The 21,614-nt window shown below is 47.7% G+C and overlaps 1 protein-coding gene across 1 annotated transcript; it reads left to right on the forward strand.

Moving 5' to 3' along the window:
• Window positions 1-3,591: 3,591 nt before the first annotated feature.
• Window positions 3,592-18,313, forward strand: LOC127187473 (kinesin-like protein KIF3B). Its single transcript, XM_051143440.1, has 8 exons — window positions 3,592-5,028; window positions 8,520-8,621; window positions 8,829-8,951; window positions 9,056-9,174; window positions 11,653-11,766; window positions 12,413-12,518; window positions 17,462-17,640; window positions 17,917-18,313. Exons 1-8 carry the CDS (start codon window positions 3,622-3,624, stop codon window positions 18,011-18,013), a joined length of 2,247 nt encoding a protein of 748 aa, XP_050999397.1. The 5' UTR covers window positions 3,592-3,621; the 3' UTR covers window positions 18,014-18,313.
• The last annotated feature ends 3,301 nt before the right edge of the window (window positions 18,314-21,614 follow it).

Below are 21,614 nucleotides of genomic sequence, written 5' to 3' on the forward strand. Positions count from 1 at the left end.
ATTATTTGGCTTCCAGCTAAAGCTGTTCATGTCCTCATGGGTATGGGACCATCCACTAGAGTGTGCTTGACCTACCCGGGGCCACACACTCACAGAAAACTGACCCACTCTCCCCCAGGAGCAATTGACTCTCAGTAGCTCCTCAGGTTAGGGGGTGGGGGTCAGGAGCCCCTTCCCGACCCTTGCTAGCATGCTGACTGGCTTGAGCTTGTCCTGGCCACCACAACTGCTGTGAGTTCCTAAGTGAAGGGGCCTGTCATTCCAGATCTACTAAATTCCTGTCCTCCATAACCTCCTGCTATTACAATCCTTTTGCCTCTTCTTTCATGATGGCCTCTGAACCTTGTACAGATGGTTATGGAGGAATGTCTTGAGTGGATGTAACAACTGTCAATAAAGTACTGTTTAGCCAATCAGCTGGGCAGAAAGGCAGGATGTGAAAGGCGGGACTTCCTAGAGAGGGGGCTGACCAAGAGTTGAAAGTTTGTATGTGGGGGGCGGGGGAGTTGACAGTTGACAGTTGACTGAGAATTGGAAGAGAGAAGTTACCAAGGATCAGATTGGCAAGTGCTTGGGATGTTTGTAGGTTATGAGGATTAGAGTAGTTTATTTTAGTTAGTTTTTTTTTTTAAGTAGCAGTTTAGATTCTGCCTGGTAGAGCGCTTGCAGCTTTGAATTACGTTTCAGTGTCTTTGTGTCAGTTACTGGCTTCCTAGGCCAAAGGGCTACATTTTATTGTAACAGATGGTGATGTCCATGTCCCATTTGTGGCTGAGCACCGCACAGGCAGTTGTTCTCTGCACCTGACCAAGTGTGCGTCTCTGCATTAACTACCATCCACTGCACAAAGACACTTCCTGATGAGCTGCAGGAATGGATGGGGACAGGGATGCCAGTCCAGGGTGCAGTTTGGTATCATGTCCACTTACCTAAGCAACAGTAGTAGGTTCACTCTTGGGGCCTCTGAGTTCCCTGTCCGCGAGTTCATGGCCAGATTTTAGTACATGCATTCCTCCTTTGGAGTGGGCCTTAAATCCAACCGGAAATCAGCTGGCAATCCCCATATTATTTATTCCACTATTGCAGCTGTGGGTACAACGTGCTGCACCAGTCACTGTAGTCGAGGACAGGATTCCCAGCTGCGTGTGACTGTTGATGATTCCCGCCCTTGTCCCAGCAGCCTGTGTGGCCCCTTGAGTACTATGAAAGCTAGCCTGCCAGAAGGAACCCACCTAGCCTGGCTCCGCGGCACATACCTGTAATCCCAACACTCGGAAAGGCAGAGGCAGGGGCATCTCTGTGAGTTCGAGGCCAACCTGGTCTACAAAATGGGTCCAGGACAGCCAGGGATACACAGAGAGACCCTGTCTCGGGGTGGGGGTGGGGGTGGGGGGACGGACCTCCCTATCAGTACCAAGTTGATTTCTCTACTCCTGTGACCAAAGTATGTGGTGTCTTCAGCAGTAAGATCTTACATTAAGTTCTGGTGGGCAGCCAAGGGCAGGGACAGTAATCTTTATTATTTGGGGGTCTCTGGGACACCCCTGGCCAACCACTTGAGGAGAGGTATCTCGCACGTGGCACTGGACTTTTTCATTTGCCGACATATGGCTCCTGGGAGGAGCATTGTCCTCCGTGTAGATAACTGCAGCTCTTCCGGGTGCTTCAGTTACAAGTGCAAACACTCTTTGACTCAGCAGCCCAGCTTCTAGGAAAGATGGCGCAGTGCTATAAGAGCACTGACTGCTCTTCCAGTGGACTTGGGTTGATTCCCAGCACCCACATGGCAGCTCATAACCTTGAGCTCCTAACTCCAGCACCAGGAGATGCAACATTGCCTTCTGGCCTCTTCAGGCACTGCATGCATGCGATGCATAGACATACATGCAGGTACAGCACCGCCACACACACACACACACACAAAAGAGGAAAGATCTAAAACTGTCTGTGAACAGGAGAACTAGGTGGCAAGAACGGCAAGGGAGAGACATCCATCACTAAAAGGGCTTTCCAATAATAATTTTTAAAACATGAATCATCAGGCTGGAGAGATGGCTCAGACATTAAGAGCACTGTCTGTTCTTCCAAAGGTCCTGAGTTCAAGTCCCAGCAACTACATGGTTGCTCACAACTCTCTATAATGAGATCTGGTGCCCTCTTCTGGCATGTAGGTGTACATGCAGGCCAAACACTGTATACATAATAAATATATCTTTAAAAAATGAATCACCTATTTTTAAAAACATCCCCTACTGAGGCTATCGGGCTTGAGGTCCCTGTGCCCCTCTTGGCTTTGATCTAATCTCTCCTAAGGACACAGCCACTTGCCTATTCTCTGCCTTCTGAGTTTCCAGGCAGCAAATGAGCTTCTGTTTGTCTTTAATTTTTTAGCGTTTTCCTATTTGCATTCAGAATCTATTACATTGCTGACTGAATTCAGTGCCGTCCTGTACACCTTCACTTATGAGCACACTTTGCATAAGCCGTCTCTTATTGAGTCTTAGAACTGAGAAGTATTCTCAGCACATCTAAGGTACTCAGGCATCGTGCCCAGGGAGCCTTCTCTCTAAAGTGTCCTGGGGCCGGATAGCTCCCCATCCGGGCTGTGTGATACTGCATGCCCAGCAAACATATTACACATATACCCCCTATTTTTGTGGCACATGGCAAGCTAGCACTGTACCCTGAGCTCCCCTAAGCAAGATCCTGTTATAAAGCACAGACCGGCCTCTAACTCAAAATCATCCCATGTAAGCCTCTCAAATGCTAGGATTACAGGCTGCCGCTGCCCAGCTTCTCTTTTTCCATTTTTTAGTTTTTTTGTTTTGTTTTTTGTTTTTCGAGACAGGGTCTCTCTGTGTAGCCTTAGCTGACCTCGAACTCGCAGTGATCTGCCTGCATCTGCCTCCCGAGTGCTGGGATTAAAGGCGTGTGCCACCACGCCCGGCTTCACTTTTTAGGTCTTTACGTGTTCGTTTTCTTGTGTGCCTTTTGTGCCTTTTATGTGCTTATTTTGGTGCTAGGTTTGAATTGGTGTCTTTGTTTGCTAACTTGTACTCCACTGTTGAGCTGCACTTCAGTCCGTAGCTTTTGTTAGGGCTCACTCTTATGTCCTCTGCTAAGTTTGTACTGTGCAAACTACACACTGTGCTTCACTTACTAATAGGTCGTGGTATGAATTTTCTTAGATTAACATTAAAGACTATACTGGAGGCTTGGCGTGGTGGCACATGCTTTTAATGCCAGCACTCGGGAGGCGGAGGCAGGCAGATCTCTGTGAGTTTTAGGGCAGCTTGGTCCACAAAGAGAGTCTACGACAGCCAAGGCTACACAGAGAAACCCTGTCTCAAAAACTAAAATAAAACAAAACAAAACAGAAAAAGAATTAGCCGGCTAGAGTCTTTTTACTACTGAAGCTGGTTAAGGTCCCATGAGAAGAAATACTCAGTGTACTAAAATGATTAAAAACGGCTATCAGAAGGTCAGCAAGTAAAGATGATTTGTGTGCCCACTGCTTTCAGCTGTACCATGCTTACACGACTTTTGTCTGTTTTCTAGGACCCTAGCATCCTGAGCCATTTCAGATCACAGCCCTCAAGGCTAAGCTAATCAGAGTTCATCATGTCAGAGTTAAAAAGCTCAGAGTCAGTCCGGGTGGTGGTTCGCTGTCGGCCCATGAATGGCAAAGAAAAAGCTGCGTCCTATGACAAGGTGGTAGATGTGGATGTGAAGCTGGGCCAGGTGTCTGTGAAGAACCCCAAAGGCACATCCCACGAGATGCCCAAGACCTTCACTTTTGATGCGGTCTATGATTGGAACGCCAAGCAGTTTGAATTATATGATGAGACGTTCCGGCCACTTGTGGACTCTGTCCTGCAGGGCTTCAATGGCACAATTTTTGCCTATGGACAAACGGGAACTGGGAAAACCTACACCATGGAGGGAGTCCGGGGTGACCCTGAGAAAAGAGGGGTCATCCCCAACTCATTCGATCACATCTTCACCCACATCTCTCGATCGCAGAATCAGCAGTACCTGGTCAGGGCGTCTTACTTAGAGATCTATCAGGAAGAGATCCGAGACCTGCTCTCAAAGGATCAGACCAAACGGCTGGAGCTCAAAGAGAGACCTGATACTGGAGTGTACGTGAAGGACTTGTCCTCCTTCGTCACCAAGAGTGTGAAGGAGATAGAGCACGTGATGAACGTGGGGAACCAAAACCGCTCTGTTGGTGCTACCAACATGAACGAGCACAGCTCACGGTCGCACGCCATCTTTGTCATCACAATTGAATGCAGCGAGGTGGGCCTGGATGGGGAAAACCACATCCGGGTGGGAAAACTGAACCTTGTGGATCTTGCTGGCAGCGAGCGGCAAGCCAAGACTGGAGCCCAAGGGGAAAGACTGAAGGAAGCGACCAAGATCAACCTGTCCCTTTCAGCCTTGGGTAACGTTATCTCTGCCCTGGTAGATGGCAAAAGTACTCATATTCCATACAGAGACTCAAAGCTGACCAGGCTTCTCCAAGATTCCCTTGGTGGCAATGCCAAAACTGTGATGGTAGCCAACGTGGGGCCTGCCTCTTACAATGTAGAAGAGACCCTGACCACTTTGAGATATGCCAACCGTGCCAAAAACATTAAGAACAAGCCAAGGGTTAACGAGGACCCAAAGGACGCTCTGCTTCGAGAATTCCAAGAAGAAATTGCTCGGCTCAAGGCCCAGCTGGAAAAACGTTCCATTGGCAGGAGGAAGAGGCGAGAGAAGCGGAGGGAAGGTGGTGGCAGTGGTGGGTGTGGGGAGGAGGAGGAGGAGGAGGAAGGAGAAGAGGGTGAAGAGGAAGGGGATGATAAGGATGATTACTGGCGGGAACAGCAAGAAAAACTGGAGATTGAGAAGCGGGCCATTGTAGAGGACCACAGCTTGGTTGCAGAGGAGAAGATGAGGCTGCTGAAGGAGAAGGAGAAAAAGATGGAGGACCTGCGGCGGGAGAAGGATGCTGCGGAGATGCTGGGTGCCAAGATCAAGGTACCATATCCTTCCCTCAGTCCCTTTACCCTTTCAGTACCTTCTCTTTGATCAAGAAAATGATACAGTGGGGCCTTGGCATGGTGACAAACGCCTTTAGTCCCTGCACCCAGGAAGCGGAGGCTGGTTGCTCGTTTGTGAGGTCTATGTAGTAACATCCAGCTACAAAGTGAGACCTTAACTCCCCCATAGAAAGTCAAAACCAAATTACATTCGCGATAATTGTCATGTATGTCCACTGTATGAAGGACAGCAATAAAACCAATACCCAGGCACTTGCTTCCAGTAAGGAATAAGATAGCCGTCTCTTCTTCTTCTCCTCTTCTTCCTCCTCCTCCTCCTTCTTTTCTTCTTCTTCTCTTCCTCCTCCTCTTCCTCCTCCTCCTCTTCCTACTTCTTTCTCCTTTTCTAAAAAAAATAGTGCTTAAAAAAAATATTTGATGTTTCTGTTTCTTTGTGCTTTTGAATGAGGGTCTTCCTATGTAGTCCAATCTGACCCTGATTCACAGCAGTTCTTCTGCCTCAGCCTACTAAGTAATAGGATTACAAGTGTGCACCACTATTCCCAGCATTTTTTTCTTTTGTTTTGTTTTGTTTTTTTAAGACAGGTTGTCATGTACCCCAGACTGGCCTTGAACTTGATAGCAGCCAAGAATGAGCACCGGCACGTGCCACCATGCATTTTTGGTGTGGTGCTGGGGATCAAGGCCCTGTGTTGTTGTTTGTGGGACAAACAATCTACCAATTGAGCCTCAGCCTCAGCTGCCATTTCCTTAGATGCTCCGTGTTCACTTCCCCAAGGCTATCCGTCCTGAAGCTAGTGCCTGTTCTCCTCACGGCTCTGTTGTAGCTCATCTGTCCAGTTTGACAAGGGCTGTTAGTTAAGGTGCTGCCACATTTTTCTTTTATTTACCCATGTTCTGTCCCTAAGAATCTGTACTGATGCCTGTAGTTGTGACCGTCACTGTTACTGTTCTGAATATTCTGTGATGTTTCATTCTCCTCTTTTTTGGGGGGATGGGTGTTTTGAGACAGGGTTTTTCTGTGTAATAGCTCTGGCTGTCCTGGACGTACTTGGTAGACCAGGCTGGCTTTGAACTCACAGACATCTGCCTGCCTCTACCTCCCAAGTGCTGGGATTACAGGTGTACGCTACTGCACTTGGCTCCCTTCTCCCCTTAATGTGGGCCATTTTCTTGTTTGCTGTGTCTGTGCTTGTGCTTGGCTGCAGGAGACCATGTCTATGCCGGCTTCTTGCTGGCACACTTAGATTCCAGAGTGGATCTGTTGAAGCACCCACTTTACTCCTTATCCTACCAACAGCGGCGATTGTCCACCTAACTTTTGAATACTGCTGGGAGTAAAGCAGTGTCTTTGTGTGATTTTAGCTCAGTACCCTAGTTGTATAAACCCTGGTTGTACTGTAGCTCAGTACTGCTGCTTAGTTCTACCACACACCCCCCCACCCCCACCAGTTCTCTGTGCTGCTCGCTTACAGGGGCCTCTGAATCCTACGTGCTGATATGCGTCCTGATGTCTGCCTCGCTTTTCTTTGTGCCGGGTGATATTTGAGAGTGTAGAGACTCCTCAGCTAGTTCAGTGTACTGTTCCCTCAGGGGTCCAAGCTTTGGGATCCCAGTGGGCTTTAATGGCCGAGGAGACTGCAGAGGTGGCCCCTGAGGTCTGAGATGGTCACCAAATTGCCTCAAGCCAGAATTCCTCTCAAGTATTGGGTTCTTTCTTACTGAATTTATACACATTTTAATTTCTTCTCTAAAATATATACACATTCTCCCACCCCACCCCCAGGTGTGGTCTCACTGTGTAGCTCTGGTTGGCCTGGAGCTGCTATATAGATCGAGCTGGCCTTGAACTCACAGAAAATCATCCTGCCTCTGGCTCATGAGTGCTGAGACTGAAGGTGTACCCCCACATACCCAGTCCTAGTTGAGGTTTCCTTAGGAGCAAGGCCGTGGAGGTTTTGGTTTCAGGACGTCTGTTCCCTTGGCCTTGGCTGCCTCTCCATGCTGATAGCTCTCAGTCTGTAGAACGTGCTCGTAGCCTTCTGCCTCCCACAGCCGTCAGCACAGGCTTCCGCCTTCCTGACCCCACTGAGGCCAGATTCCTAGGACTTGTCCCTGCTTGCTCCTCTTCCCACTCTTTTTATGGTCTCCTCAGTCCCAAGGCCTCTTGCTCCTGCCTCACCAGGACCTTTGTAACCCAGCTGTTTGCCCTCACCCCCACCCCCTGCTGCTCAGCGGCCTCTTGCCTGGGCTCTATCAGCTGTGGCCTTTCAGCAGGCGTCTGATCTTAAACAGTTTGACTGGGTGCGCTCTTGCTCCGCACACCTCGCTGTGCTCCCAGAGGCTCTCAGGAGCAAGCCTGCTGTCCTAACAGGGCTCTGAGGCTTTTGCACCAACCTCTGCTGGCTTTGTCAACTTCCTTCTATCTCCTTGTTTAAAAAATGGGGTAGGGTTTTCTTTCTTAGGCATTCTTCTTCTTCTTTTTATTATTATTTTTAAAGTTTTTTGAGACAGGGTTTCTCTGTGCGTAGCTCTGGCTGTCCTAGAATCACTCTGTAGACCAGGTTGGCCTTGAACTCAAAGAGATCTGCTTGCTTCTGTCTCCCAAGTGCTGGGATTAAAGGCATGCACCACCACCTGGCTTGCAAATTCTTATTTTTCACTTTGGCTTTTTGTGTAGCTGTCCCTTCAGACGGGAAGCTGTCCTCAACTTCCTGTGAAGCTTGACTCCTCTGCCTTCAGCGTGCCTCTCCCACTAATTACTCAAACTTTCCTCATCAAGGCATTCCACACCATCTACTTGAAGCCTGCTCACTCGTCTGTGTCCCTTGCTGGACCCTGAGCCTTATAATCCTCACTGACAGCAGTATCTCGGGTGCAGCACACCAGATATCTGTTAGTGTGTCTAGAGTGGGATTAGTGCTCTGGATAAACAACCCAATAAAGGACTTGGTTAAAAAACAAAACAAAACAAAACAAACAAAAAAAAAAAAAACCACACCAAACCCTTGAAAGCCACATGAGTCTCAAGCAGCCAGACCTTCAGTGTCATCAGAGTGAAGTCCCATCCCTTTATGGGCAGGATGCATTTAGTTTCCCTCAGAGAGGATTATTGCTTCTTTGTTTTGGGGGAGATTTTTTAAGGAACATTAACCACCATTTGGTTGCTGGTAATTGAACTCAGGGCCTTTGGAAGAACAACCAGTGCTTTTAACCTCTGAGCCATCTCTCCAGCCCCTGGGGGAGTTTTTTTGTTTTTGTTTTGTTTTGTTATGTTTTGCTTTGGGGCAGAGTCTCAATATGTAGCCCAGGCTAGCCTGCAACTGATAATCCTTCAGCTTCAGCCTCCTGGATTTGGGGACCATAGGTGTGTACCATCATGCTTAGCCAGTCATGAGCCTGCCCTCTAGGCCTTCCTGTGCCTCTGGAAGAGACCACAGAATGGATTTTACTTTGTTTCTCACTCAGGCCATGGAGAGTAAGCTGCTTGTTGGAGGGAAAAATATAGTAGATCATACGAACGAGCAGCAGAAGATCTTGGAGCAGAAACGCCAGGAGATTGCAGAGCAGGTAAGTGCATTCTTCTACTGGGAGGAAGGCGTGGACTGATACGCCTGAGGCCACAGAACAGACACGTGTGGTGTGAGAGCAGCTCCAGAGGGAACAGAGAGAAGCGGTCAGCCCCATGCTAGCTGGAGCCGGACGAGGAGCATCCAGACCTGTATTGTGTAGACCTGGTGAATAGGGCAAGTTAATGAATTTTGTGGTATCGCTCAGAAACGGCGAGAGAGGGAAATCCAGCAGCAAATGGAAAGTCGGGATGAGGAGACCTTGGAACTGAAAGAGACTTACACCTCGTTGCAGCAGGAGGTAGACATCAAGACCAAAAAGCTCAAAAAGGTAGGAGTCAGAGGTGTTGGGAGCCCTGGGGGCGGGGCTGGGAGCCCTGGGGGCGGGGCGGGACTGGTTTGGGCAGCCTTTCTCATCTGCGCCCCTCGCGGCAGCTCTTCTCCAGGCTCCAGGCCGTGAAGGCCGAGATCCACGACCTCCAAGAAGAGCACATCAAGGAGCGCCAGGAGCTGGAGCAGACACAGAATGAGCTCACCAGGGAGCTCAAGCTCAAGTGAGTTCCTGGCAGCGCCCGCCATTGATGCCATCGACTAGGTCCAGGATGGAGCTTCCTGAGGACCACTGGCCAGCCCTGCCACTCCTCTGCCCCCTGCTTGTTCCTGACATGTCAGTCTGCTTCTGTGAGGTCACCACACAGTCTCCCCATCTCCTCACCCTCATTTTCCTGTCCCTTTCAGAGGCTCTGCCCTCACCTGTCACTCAAGAAAGAATCTTTTATTACTTTTATTGTAAACTCTTTTTCTGATTGAGCAAATGAACACCCGAGTACTCATCAACCAGAGTTATTGTTCTCATGAAGTCTGGGCATCTTTTAAAAACTTTATTTACTTAATTTTTGGAACAGAGTCTCATGTAGCCAGTGTGGTCTCAGATTTGCTATGTGGCCAAGGACGGCCCTGAGGTCCAGATGGTTTGTGCCATCGTGCCTACTTTATGTTGTGCTGGAGAGCAAACCAAGGCCCTGTGCAAACGCTCCAAGTTAGCTGTGTCCCCAGGCCCCTGAGCAATGTATTTTTTAATGCTCTGTAGCTGATAAAGTGTAGCAACTTAGGTCTGTTATCTCAGCACTTGGAAGGTTGAGGCAGGAGGATCACAAGCCCAGTTCAGTCTATACAGTGAGATCTTGTCTTAAAAAACAAACAATAATGGCATGGTGGCGCACACCTTTAATCCCAGCACTCGGGAGGCAGAGGCAGGGGGATTGATGTGAGTTTGAGGCCAGCCTGGTCTACAAAGTAAGTCCAGGACAGCCAAGGCTACACAGAGAAACCCTGTCTTGAAAAAAAAAAAAACAACAACAACAAAACAAAACCCCAACCAAACAATAATGAAAAACCATCTCTGTAGGTGATATTACTGTTTAGCCAACCAACACACCAACAAGATGGATGTCTGGATCTTTCTTTTTCTCTTCTGAGACAGTCTCATGGTGTAGTCCTGGCTGATCTGGAACTCATTAGGTGGACCAGATCAAACTCACAGAGATCTGCCTGCCTCAGTGCTCGGATTAAAGGGATTTTCTTTTTCTTTTTGTTTTTTTCCAAGACAAAGTTTCTCTGTGTAGACTTGGCTGTCCTAGACTAGTTTTGTAGACCAGGCTGGCCTCGAACTTGAATAAATAAATTTTTTTAAAAAAGAAAAGAAAATATCACATCTTCAAACTGTTTGAGGAATCCATTTTTACTGTTATAATCTCTCTTTTTAAAATATCTTCCTTGTGCTGGACTGCTCTTCCTGAGTTTAATTCCCAGCAACCACATGGTGACTCATAACCATCTATAATGAGATCTGGTGCCCTCTTCTGGCCTTCAGCCACACATGTAGGCAGAATACTGTATAAATAAATAAATCTTAAAATATCTTCCTTAGCACCCTGTATTTCAGAGGCATTTGTCCTGTGCCTATCCCATTGTAACATCCATTTGGCATTGTTTGTCCTGTGGTTTTGTAATAATGGAGGCAAATATGGGCAACCACAATCACAGAGATAATCTAGTGGGTCCCCTCTTCTTGTTTAATATTTTTCTTTTTACTCCTCTTGCTTAGTAGCCCAGGTTGGCCTGAACCCCACTGCGCAGCCCAGGCTGATCTTTCACTCATTATCCCCTGCCTCAGGCTCCAGTGCTAGGACTGCCGCACACAGCACCTGCCAGGTAGTCTGATGCTCTTCCGGGCCACTGCTCAGGGGAGGCTCTTCTTAGGAATCATCTTTATTCTTTTAAAAAATATTTATTTATTATTTATACAGTGGCCTACATGGACATCTGCAGGCCAGAAGACGGCATCAGGTTACATTATAGATGGTTGTGAACCACCATGTGGTTGCTGGGAATTGGACTCAGGACCTCTGGAAAAGTGCTCTGTGCTCTTAATCTCTGAGCCATCTCTCAGCCCCTTCATCTTTATTCTTGGTGGTCAAGGGAACTTTTATTACACCTTCTTACCAACCTGGATGATTAGAATGGATAGTGTTCCAGCTTGGGCAGCAAGTCACAGGGCTGGGAGAGCAGTTTTATCTCTGGCCTGCATTCAGCAGTGGAGAAGCCCACCACAGATACTGTGGGTACCACATGTTTGCCCTAGTTGGCTTCTGGGCCACGCCTATCATTGTATTCCTGGGACAGGCCACTCTTTGCACCTATCAGGGCTGTACTGTGAACTCTTTGTATCAGCAAAGGAGCAGGTGTCTTTCGTGTTTGTATCTCAGTTCTGTGTGGCATATTGGCCTACAGTACTTGCTCACAAGATGTTTGCGGAGTCACTTACCTAGTTGCTCCATACATTCATGCTCACAGATAGACAACACTCTGATTTATTTTGTTCATGTTGTTTCTGGAGAAAGGTCCTCACTCTAGCCCAGGATGGCAGCATAGACTCAGCTGGCTGAGGCAGGTGGCAGAGAGTATGTGTGTGCCATTGCCTGGCTCTGTGAGCATTCTTCATCTGTGTTAATCTATGTGTATTCTTACAGGCATCTTATTATAGAAAACTTTATTCCCTTGGAAGAGAAGAATAAAATTATGAATAGATCCTTTTTTGATGAAGAAGAAGACCATTGGAAATTACATCCTATAACCAGACTGGAGTAAGTCACTGTTGGCCTGAAGTAGACTTGATGGTGGGAAATCAGAAAGAATGTTATAAGATGGAACTGGGCCCTGGGGTCTGGGGAGAGTGCACTGACACCTGGAGCCCTGATGCTGTGGCAGGCCCAGGCCCAGGAAGGATAAGCTGGGTACCAATTATGGTATTAGAACCTGGGAGGCTTCATCACCCTTGAGCTAGTCAGTTATAGCCTTTCCCATGATCTCAGATTTTCCTCCTCCCTATTAAGTGAGGTGTGCTAGGCCACAGGACAAGGGAGTGATTTTGTATGTGTGTCTGTCTACACGTGGGCTGTTCTGGGGATGTGGGGCTGTCTGTCAAGGATGCAGAAGCAGTAGTGCTGGTAGCTATGTTTGTCTGCAGTCTGAGAACAAGAGAGTGGCTGGGATTCCTTCCAGGTTAAAAAGAAGCATGGAGCCCACACTGAATCAGATGGCGCCCCAAGCAAAAGGCTGAGCAGTCAGCACCTGGCTCCTGTCAGCCTTAGTCCCAGGAGTTACTGCCTTGAGTTCTCTCTCTGGCTTGGAGTACTTATCAGAGTACTCTCTGAATACTATCCTATTGGCCTCATCCTGGGCTGTGGGGCATATTCCAGCAGGGCCTTATCCACTGTCATCTGTTTTCAGGAACCAGCAGATGGTGAAACGGCCAGTCTCTGCCGTGGGATACAAGAGACCACTGTGCCAGCATGCACAGATGTCCATGATGACTCGACCCGAGCCCCGATACAGGGTAAGAAGACCATTCGTAGATTTTTTAAAAGTTGTTTAAGTTCTATTCATTTTTTTAAAAAATGTGTGCATGTCTGTTTGTGGGAACAAGGAGGCATGCATGGACATGCCACAGCAAGTATCAGGACAACTTACAGAAGTTGGTTCTTTCCACCATGGGAGTCCTGGGTACAAAACTTAGGTTGACAGGCTTGGTGGCGTGCACCCTTCCTCACAAGCCATCTCGCCAGCTCTGGTGATGTGCCTGTAACCCCAGTGTTGGGGCAGCAGAGAGAAGAGGACCCCTGGGCTCACATCCTAGCCAGTTTAGCCCAACGGGGAGCTGCAGGCCAGTGAGACACCTGTCTGAGAGGAGGGAGCAGCATTCTTGAGGATGACGCTGGAGGTGGTTGTCTGGTCTCCACAGACCTGTGCACACCTGCACCTGCATTCACACACACAGATTCAAAACATGAAAGGCAGAGTGAGACTTAGAACCTCAGGTCAAGGAAGGAATGGGGGACAAGCACTCTGTCCACGGAGGCCGGTAGACACCAGCAGTTAAGGAAGCGCTGGCAGTTCTGTGAGGACTTTAGAAAGACACAGATGCTCAGTGGTGAGTCATGGGCCTTTCCTAGGGAGCTACTACTTCATTTAACTCGTGTGTCAGTGGCATAGTCACTTAAAGAGACATTATTGAGCACTGTTTAATTACCCCAAAATACCTTGCAATAAAGTGCTATAGATTTTGTATTTCTCCATACTTCCTGAGTGCTGGCCTATACCTGATGTCTGATTGCCCTCTGACTGATCTCTCCTGTCTTCCCTGTGCAGTCAGTCCTGTTGTTTAGAGGGCAGGTAGCTGGTACGTGATGGACTGGGAGACACTGTCAAAGTCACTTTTATTCTCCTGGCTCAACTGTTGTTTGGGAGGCTTGCTACCTCCTTCTGCTGGCCTAGGCCTGGTCCTAGAAGCTTTTAGCCTCTGTATAATCTAACCTAGGCCTAGAATGTTTTCAGCCTCGAGATATATTGCTTAATACGCTCACCCTTATTTGTTCTTTCTGGGCTCTGGGCTGGCTGGTTCAACTCAGCTGTTCTGGCTCAAACTCCTCTCCCAACTGACTTATTTAATCTAGCTTCTGTCAGCCCAGAATGCCTCTGCTTGGCTTCAAACTAACTCAGCAATCTGCTCTAATCTTCTGGCTTCTCATTTTCTGGCTCATTCTGTCTTCACCTGAGCTCTCTCTCTCTCTGCAACCAATCTTTCTATTACTGTTCTGGTTAAAAAACAAAACAAACAAACAAAAAACTGCCTCTTAAGTAGTTTCCCTTTCCTCATGAGAGTTGGGTGTATCCTATTCTGTCAAATCTCTGATTCGTCACCTTTTCTGCCACTCAATTAGATATCATTTTCAAACATGGGTGCTCACTTCTACAAACTACTTAACTTTTGTTTGGGATTAAAGGCATGTGTCACCACGCCTGGATCCAAACTTTTCTTTACCTGATACTTGCTCAATACCAGCCTGGCCTTGAACTCAGATCTGTTTGCCTCTGTCTCCTGGATTTAAGGCATGTTTGTATTCCAGCCAAATCCCACAGACCTAGATCTTTGGATGTGATCTGTTGCCAGAGCAGCCGTGTTCTGCATAAGACGCTATGTATTGCTAAGATATAAAACAGTTTGTACTTTTCATGATGACACATATCTGCAATCCAGCATGCATGAAGTAACTAAGAGCTAGCCTGGTCTATATAAATGTTCCAGGCCAGCCAAAGTTACATATAAAAACCATATCTCAACACGCAAGCAAAACAAGAATGTAAAGGTTGGTGCTAGAACCTGGTGTGTGAAATACATGAACATGTGAACTGTGCTTGTCTCTGACTGGTACTCAATGTAAAGGTCCTTCATTGTATTTTGCAACTATCTGTGAGCAACCTGTATTATTTTTGTAATGAAAGATTTTCACTGGATCACATTCTATATAGCTCAGCCTGGCCTCGAACCTATATGTAACCCAAAATATCTTCAAACCCAGGCAATCCTGCTTCAGTCTCCCAAGCACTGAGATTACATGTGTGAATTATAACTGGTTTCATTTCAACTTTTTTTTTTTTTAAGTTCATCTTCCCTTCAAGCCAGAGCCAGATGAACTGGATACTATTCCTCTTGGTGTTTAGTCATTTAAAATAGAGAAAGGAAAGTAAAACCTGCTTATTGTGTGAGGTTTTACAGGGAAGAAGAAGGGCGGGGTCAGGCAGAAGCCTCCGATGCGTTTTTTACTAGCATTTTCAGTTGGTGCATAACTTGTCAGGTTTTTGTAACTGAGTCAAAAAAAAAGGGGGGTGGCCAGGGGGTCGTTAAATGTACAAATAAAATGTGTGGCTTTCCAGGGGACAGACATGATCAAAAGTGGAACTGAAAGCAGTAAACTCTGGATGCTTAGTTCTAGCTATCTGCCTGTCTCACTGGAGAAACTCTGTCGCTGTCTGGATATTTCACACTGATGAATAGCGCCCCTCCTGGCTCTCCTGAGCGCTAGGCTAGACTTCCTGGAGGCGGTGGGCAGCGGCTGTGGCATGGTGCTCGCTGCTCTCTCTGTACTCTGGAAAGGGCTCATTCTCTGCATGATGGTCTGGGATGAGACAACTCACAGGCCGATTATCAAGCAGGGCCACAACCGTGTCCCTCAAGTGGAGCTCAAGCACACGCCCTGCCCTGCACCTGCTCCCAGGGGCGCACAGACGCTGCTGCCTCCAGAGCAACTGGAACAACCATGTCATCTATTAGTGCTGACTGTTTTCTTCTTTGTACCTTTTCACATCTTGTAAGAGACATGTTTATTGCAAAAAAACAAAAGCAGAAAAATTCAGGAAATCAGGGTAGAGAATTAAAATCTCCTGTCTTGAGTATGATCGCTCCCACCTCAGAGGATGAGGCTGGAGGACTGCCATAAGTCTCAGGCTACCTCGTGTACATAGGATAGAAGGAGATCACACATACACACACACACACACACACGCACGCACGCACGCACGCACACACACGCACACAGACAGAGACAGAGAGAGACAGACAGCTAGAGAGGAGAGAGACAGGGAAGAGAATTCAAAAGACAGAATAATCTATAAATAGCATAGAAAATAAGGCAAAATTGTTATTTGATAAAGAAGAGCATTATATAATCAAAAAGGTTCCAAGAAGATACTGGCACTTACTTACTTACAATCATGTGTACTGCGAAGCCTAGAAACATGAAACTCAATGAATTGGAGGGAGAAATAGGTTAAGTATTATAGTTGGCAGCTTCACTACAATTTCAAGTAATTAACAAGGAAACAGTAGATCTGAGCAATATTGAAAGCAAATTAAACCTAACACACATCTGTAAAACACTTAACTCATCCCCTCCACCACCCCCAAACAATTCAAAAATGCATCACACCGGATGCTGTGTTCACACCAAAGAATTAAACATACATATTGTCCTAGTTAGCTCTGATCGTCAGCTTGACCCAGCCTAGACTCACCTGTGAGGAACACGTGGATTGAAGAATTGTGTAGATCAGATGGGTCTGTGGGCATGTCTGTGGGGAGTTATCTTGATTATTAATTGATGCAGGAGGGCCCAGCCTGCTGTGTTTGGCATTATCCCTATGAAGGGGTTCCTGGCTGTAGAAGAAAGTTAGCTAGCTAACATTTCTCATGGTTCCCGCTGTACTCCCCTGCTGTTAATGTGTCCCCTGGTCAGAGCACAGAATAGCAGGCAGGCCTGCCTTCGGGTTCCGGCCTCAACTATTTTGTGTGTGGTTTTTTGAGACAGGGTTTCTCTGTGTAGCCTTGGCTGTCCTGGACTCATTTTGTAGACCAGGCTGGGAATGAACTGACAACGATCCACCTGCCTCAGCCTCCTGAGTGCTGGGAATAAAGGCCTGAGCCACCATGCCCGGCCCTGCCTTGACTTTCTACCTTCACTTCCTTCAACGATGGAATATGATCTGAAGTATACAATAAAACTCCCCCTCCCCAATGGATTGTTTTTGATCATGGCATTTGTCACAGCAACAGAAAAGAAACTATGACATATGAGATGGCTCCGTGGTTAAGCACACTGGCTGAGGACTCTGGTTCAATTCCCAGCCACCTACATGGCAGCTCACACTTGCCTGTAACTCCAGTCCCAGGGGATCTGACACCCCCACACATATATACATGTAGGCAAAACACCAGTGCACCAAAAAAATCATAATTCTTTAAAGTGAACAATAGAAAACACCTGACATTTGGCTCCCACACACATATGTGCAAACACAAATGTATGCACACACAACTATCATTCTAGACAGGCTCTTTTTTGTTGTTGTTTTGTTTTGTTTTTCGAGACAGGGTTTCTCTGTGTAGCCTTGGCCATCCTGGACCCACTTTTTAGACCAGGCTGGCCTCGAACTCACAGCGATCCGCCTGCCTCTGCCTCCCGAGTGCTGAGATTAAAGGCGTGCACCACCACGCCCGGCTAGACAGGCTCTTTTAAAACATTTTTCCATTACATTTATTTGTGTGTTTGAGTGCACATGTGTTATGACACGTGTGTGTGCAGATCAGAGGAAAACGGTGGGAGTCAATTCTCTTTCTACTATGTGGGCTACTGAGGTCATCAGGCTTGGTAGCAGGCACCTTTAATTGCTGATCCATTTTGCCAGCCCTCCTGAGAGGTTCTTCTCTTTCTTTCTTTCTTTCTTTCTTTCTTTCATCTTTTAAGACTGGGTTTCTCTGTGTAGCCTTGTCTGTCCTGGACTCACTTTGTGTAGACCATGTTGGCTTTGAACTTAGATCTGCCTGCCTCTGTCTCCCTGAGTCTGGCATTACCTGGGAGGCTCTTATGGCAAGTAGCTTGCAATTCTGGTCTCAGAGGGTGTCCGGCTTCCTTGTCCTCGCTGATGACTGCTGTGCTTCCGCAGGCAGAGAACATCATGCTCTTGGAGTTAGATATGCCCAGCCGGACGACCAGGGACTATGAGGGCCCAGCCATTTCTCCCAGGGTCCAGGCTGCACTGGATGCGGCTCTGCAGGATGAAGATGAGATTCAGGTGGATGCATCATCCTTTGAAAGCACTGCAAACAGAAAACCCAAGGCCAGGTGAGTGGCTTCTGGTGACCTGTGTTTGAAAGGCCATTTGAGGCAGGTGCAGTAGCGAATGCTTTAACCCCAAGCACTCAGGAGGCCACGGTCCCAGCCCTTGTTCATTCTCACCTACGCTTGCTGAGCACCCAACTCTCTCCTTTCAGGTTTCATACCTCTCCTAGGCTAGTGGGTTTACAGTTCGAAGAATTCTGGTTTTCAGGGCACTGAGGGAAGGGCACCTCCAAATGTGCATGCCTCTTGGTAATGTCTACATATGTTTGACTTTTGCAGGCCCAAGAGTGGCAGGAAATCGGGATCCACCTCTTCCTCCTTAGGAAACCCTGCATCTCAGTTTTACCCACAGTCTCGGGGGCTGGTTCCCAAGTAACCCAGCATCCCCTCCCAGGGTGGGACAGCATTGTCTTCTGAGAGAAGAGCGCATACAATACAGCAGAGATGACTTGAGCCTAAACTCAGAACCATTCCCTCCCGAGGCGGAGTGCTGGCCTCTTTGCAGGTTAGCCGACATAATCTGCTGAAGATGCTGGTCCTGCTCTGGCACTCAGTTCCTCTGGGAAGTGTCCTTTAATTAGCATCTCAGAAATGCATGGGTAAAATAAAGTGCAAAGTCCACATGGACAGCAAGAGAGTGACCGTGACCGTGCTTTCCTTCTGTCTCCCCTCCCCACCTTCCGTTCCTCTCCTCTCCTCCCCTCCCTCCTCTCCTCTCTCTCCTGTCTTCACACCAGGCTCCCTTCTTGTTAAACAATGTGGAGTCAAGGCCTCCTTAGGCCCATGTGTGTGGAGCCTCCACGTAAAATGACAGTGGAGCCGAGTAGTGAGATCCCTGGAACGATAACAGGTGCCGGCTTTTGTCAGGTGAAATGAAAGATCTCACTTGGATCCAAGCCCCAGGATGGCACAATCAGCAATCCAGCTTCCGGGCCCTCAGGCTGAGTAGATTTGCCTGTGGAGTCTGTGGAGTGGGGCACTGGCTTCCAGTTCCTGCTCCAGAAGCAATAGAGATGACATTCCCTTTGCCTCCTGGGAGAGTTTGGGGAAACAGCTTTTGTAAAACCTCAAACCCATGACCATCCTGTTAAAGACCTAAGTCTATAAACCAGTGCCATGTCCATCTACCATGTCACCTTACTCTTCATTTGTCACTGTCCTTCCCCAAGTACACATGCTCTGAGTGGACACATGCAGACCCTCCTGCAGAGTGCGCTTCCAGGTGGGTCTCTGTGTGGGAGAAGGGAAGCTGGCTCTGCCTCCTCTGATGGAACTCGAGTTGGGGAAAGGCTTCAGGAAGGGCTCCTCTGAACTCCCCATCTGGATCCACACTGTCATGGGAGCAGAAGAGTGAGTAGGCCGCTGCAGAGCTGGAGGCAGGAGACTCAGAACAGAAGGAAAGGGAAGACAGAGGTGGCAGCAAAGGAATCCTAACTGCCTGAAGCAGAAAGCATCTGACTCCTAGAAGCGTGACTCCCAGGCTTGGAGCCCTAGGTGCTGGCAAGAAGAGGCTCTGAGGAAGGAGGGTCAAAGGAGCGTTCACACTTCCTGTTTACATAGACTAGTTTGGTTTATAAGTTTTAGTTCTTCATATTATGGCACTTCTAGCAGTTCCTGACCTGAGGTACTTGGGTCTGGTCAAGAGGCATGGAAATTTTTAACTTTAAAGTTCTTTTGTTTTTTGAGACAGGGTCTCGCTGTGTAGCCTTGGCTGTCCTGGACTTGCTTTGTAAAGCAGGCTGTCCTCGAACTCACAGGGATCCACCTGCCTCTGCCTCCTGAGTGCTGGGATTAAAGGTGTGTGCCACCACCGCCCAGCTAAAGTTCTTTTAAAGGTATTATACATTATACAATTTAATCTAAAATATGCCCATGTCTTTAAAAGGAAACAAATGTCTTAGTGTTTACCATCAGGAAACCAAAATATTAAAAATGGGCCTCGTGTCTCCTATTTCAAGGTGTGCGGGGTGAACCTCAGCATGCTGGGTGAGCATCTCCTCCTGAGGAAGAATGGAACCAACAGGAGGAACCTTGTATTAGTCCTCTTTTGTGATACAAGTCAGTGGCCAAACACAACTTACAGAAGAGTTTATTCTGATTCAGTGTCGGTGGGTCAGAGTCCATCATGGCAGGAAGGCATGGCAGCAAGCAGCAGGAAACGCACAGTTCACACCTCAGCCATACAGGAAGCAGATAAGAAGAACTGGAAGTGGGCAAGGCTATGAGCTCTTAAAGCCCACCCCACCCCCCACTGACGTACTTCCTCCAGCAAGCCTCCTCAAAGTTCCACAACCTCCCTAAGCAGCTGCCATCTGGGGACCAAGTTTGTTTGTTTGTTTTTGGGGGTTTTTTTTTTCTTGTTTTTTTGAGACAGGTTTCTCTGTGTATCCCTGGCTTTCCTCGAACTCACAGTGACCCGCCTGCCTGCCTCTGCCTCCCAAGTGCCGGGATTAAAGGCGTGAACCACCACGCTTAGAGCTGGGGACCAAGTTTTAAATTTATGTGTCTGTGGGAGGTGGCTCTCATTTAAACCACCAAAACCCCAGACTTCAGACTCTGAGCTGGGTTTGAAATCTATCACTGACTTGGCTCTCTAGATTTAATGTACTTCTCTAGATTTTGGAGCCCATGTCAGGTGTGGTGAGAATAACCTTGCAGGGCCCTTGTGAGGATTAGCAATATAGTGAAAGCAACCAGTGCAGTGTGTGCGGGCGCAACATTCAACAGTGTTGTCGATGCTATGATAAAGCCGTGTGCGAAGGGAGATGTGATGACTAGTCTGTGTAACAGGAAACCAGGGGTCAGTACTGAGCAAACCAACTTTACATCTGTTACTAGCCAAAAGGCTCAGAAGCCATCGTTAGCAGACTTTAAGGAAAAGCAGCTAATCATTTAACAATTATCAAGTACCTACTGTGTACCAAGCCATTTAGGTACTGTGTAACAGCACTGAGATAGTTCCTGGCACACGGAAAGGGGACAGTGCTTGCACTTTAAAGGGGAAGCGTTGACCAAAGTCATATAAATACAGGCTTTAACCCCAGTGCTGAAGAGGCAGAAGCAGGTGGGTTTCTGCAAGTTCAAGGCCAGCGTTGTCTACATAGCAAGTATCAGGCCAGCCAAGGTTGCATAGAGACCCTGTCTCAAAAACAGTAAAACCCAAAGTATTTTCATAATTCCCATGAAGTAGCATGATAAGAATAGTGGGTTAGTAAGTAAAGATACGGCACCAACTGGGTTCTAGAATATAGAGTGAGCAGGACATGGAAGAAGGAAGGGTTTGCGACAAGACGGGGCAGCACCTGTGACGGCCTTGTAGAAGAGGGCGAGCCACGGCGCATGCGCAGTCTTTTACCCTCACTGGAGGGAAGTGTGCAGAACTTCTACAGAAAGGTTCCCCAGGATAGGAGTCTCAAGATACAAAAAGAAAAAAGAAAGGAAGAAAGAAAGAAAGAAAAATCACACAGCAGCTGGAGAGATGGCTCAGCAACTGCGAACACTGTTGCTGTCAGAGGACCTGGGTTTGATCTCATCACTCAAAAGGTGGCTCAGAACTGTTAACTCTAGTTCTGGGGGATCCAATGCCCTCTTCTGGCCTCTATAGGCACTAGGTACACAGACATACATGGAGCCAAAACACCAAGTCACATAAAGTAAATAAAACATTCACACAAGGCTGGGCATGGTGGCACACACCTTTAACCCTAGCACTCGGGAAGCAGAGGCAGGCAGATCTTTGAGTTCCAGGCCAGCCTGGTCTACAAAGTGAGTCCAGGACAGCCAAGGCTACACCCAAAAACCCTGTCTCAAAAAACAAAAGCAAACTAAAATTCACACAGCACTGATCACTGACTTGTGTGACTTAGGCAAATCATACATCAAACTGTGCAGTGGGCTTCTGCTTCCCACCCTGCTCCATAAGGGAAACCAGAAGCCTCGGCTTAATAAGCACTAGTGGAAATAGTCAGCATCCGTTA

This window comes from Acomys russatus, chromosome 4 (assembly GCF_903995435.1).
Source record: "Acomys russatus chromosome 4, mAcoRus1.1, whole genome shotgun sequence".
Lineage (NCBI taxonomy): Eukaryota > Metazoa > Chordata > Mammalia > Rodentia > Muridae > Acomys > Acomys russatus.